Source organism: Octopus bimaculoides, chromosome 5 (assembly GCF_001194135.2).
Source record: "Octopus bimaculoides isolate UCB-OBI-ISO-001 chromosome 5, ASM119413v2, whole genome shotgun sequence".
Taxonomy (NCBI): Eukaryota; Metazoa; Mollusca; class Cephalopoda; order Octopoda; family Octopodidae; genus Octopus; species Octopus bimaculoides.
The window spans coordinates 25,508,678-25,511,703 of NC_068985.1; the positions used below are offsets into that span (position 1 = coordinate 25,508,678).

General features: G+C 31.3%; 1 protein-coding gene across 1 annotated transcript in view; it reads right to left on the bottom strand.

The window, feature by feature from the left end:
• The window catches only part of LOC106874390 (uncharacterized), a 280,957-nt gene that overhangs the window by 64,158 nt on the left and 213,773 nt on the right, over window positions 1-3,026 (bottom strand). Inside the window, exons 115-116 of the mRNA XM_052968226.1 lie at window positions 1,597-1,782; window positions 1,135-1,260 (exon numbers count right to left, since the gene is read on the bottom strand). Of these exons, the coding sequence (XP_052824186.1) occupies window positions 1,135-1,260; window positions 1,597-1,782 (312 nt within the window). The remainder of the gene's footprint in view (window positions 1-1,134; window positions 1,261-1,596; window positions 1,783-3,026) is intronic.

Below are 3,026 nucleotides of genomic sequence, written 5' to 3' on the forward strand. Positions count from 1 at the left end.
ACAAAAAACATCTTACCTAAATTATCATTGTTTTAAATTATCATTGTTTTAAATACAAGTTGAACGAAGTTTAAGTTTAAAATAATAAGGAAGATAAAATTAGTACATATTTAACCGGTGTAATAGTTAAAGCTATACTATTTAAAGCTAAAGACGTTTATTTAATTATGATTAAAGATCAATTGAATAATAGAAAAATACAAGATTATTTATTTCTACAAATGTAATAATAAAAAATATGAATGAAAAAATTATGAATGGAAAAAATTATGAAAGGATGTATATATATATATATATATATATATACATCCTTTTCTACTCTAGGCACAAGGCCTGAAATTTTGGGAGAGGGAGCCAGTCAATTAGATCGATCCCTAGTACACAACTGGTACTTAATTTATTGCCCCTGAAAAGATGAAAGGCAAAGTCAAACTCAGTGGAATTTGAACTCAGAATGTAAAGACAGGTGGAAAACCACTAAGCATTTCACCCAGCATGCTAACATTTCTGCCAGCTTGCCATCTTTTATCCCTATACATATACAGAGTGACTCGTGTTGATGAGACACACTTGTAATGCAAGTAACTAGGACTAACACAAGTATATTTATTAAGCAGATTTATTAAGAAAAGATTATGTCCCATCATTACAAGATTTCCTAAGTATGTTGTATATATGTGTGTGCAGTAAAGGCGTGTGTGTGTGTGTGTGTGTGTGTGTGTGTGTGTGTGTGTGTGTATGTGTTAGCAGTTCACCTTTGTCTAGGGTAGACTACTGCTGACTATTAAAAGAATTGTGCTTGTGCTTTTGACAGTAGCTATTTCAGTAAGCTCTTTTGGTAAACTCTACAAACAAAATCTGTTTGTGTACATCATTATGTAGAAGTATTTTCCACTGCATAACACTGTATCTTTATAAGCCTCAGCTAGATTTGTAAAATATGCTGCATGTAGTCAAATTTTTGTCTTTGTGTGTGCGTGTGTGTGTGCGTGTGTGTGTGTGTGTGCATGCGTATGTGTGTGTGTGTGCATGTGCATGTACACATACATTTGTGGAATTTGAATTTGAAAACCTAGAAATTAATGTAAGAAAATTAAACTTTTAATTGTTTAAGTCAAAGTAACATATACTTACACTAAATTCATTGTAAGAGATATTTTTCAAGGATCTCAGCAGGTAAAGTATACCTGTGTCTTCTTCTAAAAAGAAATAGTTTGTGTTTCCAGTATTCTGTGACACCAAAGAGTAGGTTAACTTGTCCTAATAGTAGAATAAACAAATGATTATTTAAATATGAAACTTGTAAAAGACAACAGAAGTTAAGAGATTATATAAATTAATAGAGGATAACATTTTACTAATAACAAACAATTCAAATGTTGCACAGAATATAATTATCAAAAAAATATTAAAAAAGGAAAGAGGTGCCCTCATTTTGAACATCAAATACTACAAGAAACTATGGTGTAAGATTTAAATGGTGTATTCAATATAAATTATCAAGTTTAAATTTTCAAGTTTAAACCTAATTTATAGAAACAAAAAGCACCTCTTAAGGTAGAACAAACATTAAAGAAACATCTGGAAGCTACTAACCTGTTGATCCTTGTCATCAGCAGCCAGTTGTAAGACAGATGTACCAACTTGATAGTTTTCACTAATAGATTTATTATACAATCTACTCTCCCAGATTGGAGCATTAGGGTTTCGGGTTACATTAATCAATATCTGAGACATTGTTGAAACTTTTGTGTTACTTTCTTGATATGCAACCACATCCAACTAAAAATAGAAGAAATGAAAGGATACATATACAAAATACTGAAAAAGAATATCTTTTTTATTGCTTAATTAATATTAGAAAGCTAGTGTCTTTTATAGGACCTTTAAGATTGGTGGAGGCAAAAGAGGAAGAAACAACAATCCTCAAATTAGAAAATAGATCCAAATTCTTGCAACACAGCAAACTCTGCAAAAGGCACCCAAGAATCATATGGTTGGTAAACTGACCACGTCAGGCCCAAATATTCTACCTGTTTTATGTTTAAATCAGCCAGATGTGGCTTCTCAAACATTCTCTACAATGCCATTTTAAAAATATGCAATCATATCATTGAGATCTCAAAGCTATGAGATAATGCATGATTAATTCAAAACAATGTTAGTAAATATACATTGCATAAGACAGAGTAATATGAGTGCTCAAGGGCCAAGTAAGATTAGAAAATGCTGAGATGATTAATCGTTGTTCTTGAAGGAAAAATGATTGTTTTTTTGTTTTTTTTGTTATATTAATAATTCCTTTTAATATACATTATATTGATTTTTATAAATCAAGTTTGACTGAGATTTTTAATTCACTGAAGCAGTTCAAGAAATAAAAGATATTTTTTAAAAGGCTGGTCATTGCAAGAAACAATTTAACAAAGACTAACAGTTCAGTTGATTTGCATTTAAATTTGATATTAAGTCAATTGAAATTGATTTCCTAATTTTAAGGAAGATATGCACAACAAGAGAGAAAGTGATTTACATTTCCACAGATATCAAAAATTTTTCAAGTTTCATGGGCTAAAAGGTACCAATCCAAGAAACATAATTCTAACAGGCTTAAGAGCCAGCCTTGTTCTTTTATATTCTTGCAATTTGTTTTCTGTAGATGTATTCTATCAACTGTGAATTTCATCCCATTTTTTACAGCACCTCTGAGACCCATAAACCAGATGTGTTGTTTTCAAACCTCAAATAGCTAAGAACCCAAGCCATACTTTTCTATTCAGCCACATCCAATGGTTGGTAATTTTACCTCTCCATTTCTTGAAACACTTTGCCATGAAACTGTTCAGTAATATTAATTGGCTGTTATGATACTATAATGCTATACAAATAATGACAACAACAGCAACACACACACACACACACACACACACATACACACACAAATGTGCACACACATACACACACACATACTCACACACACATACACACACATACTCACACACACATATACCAACATAGGCACACAC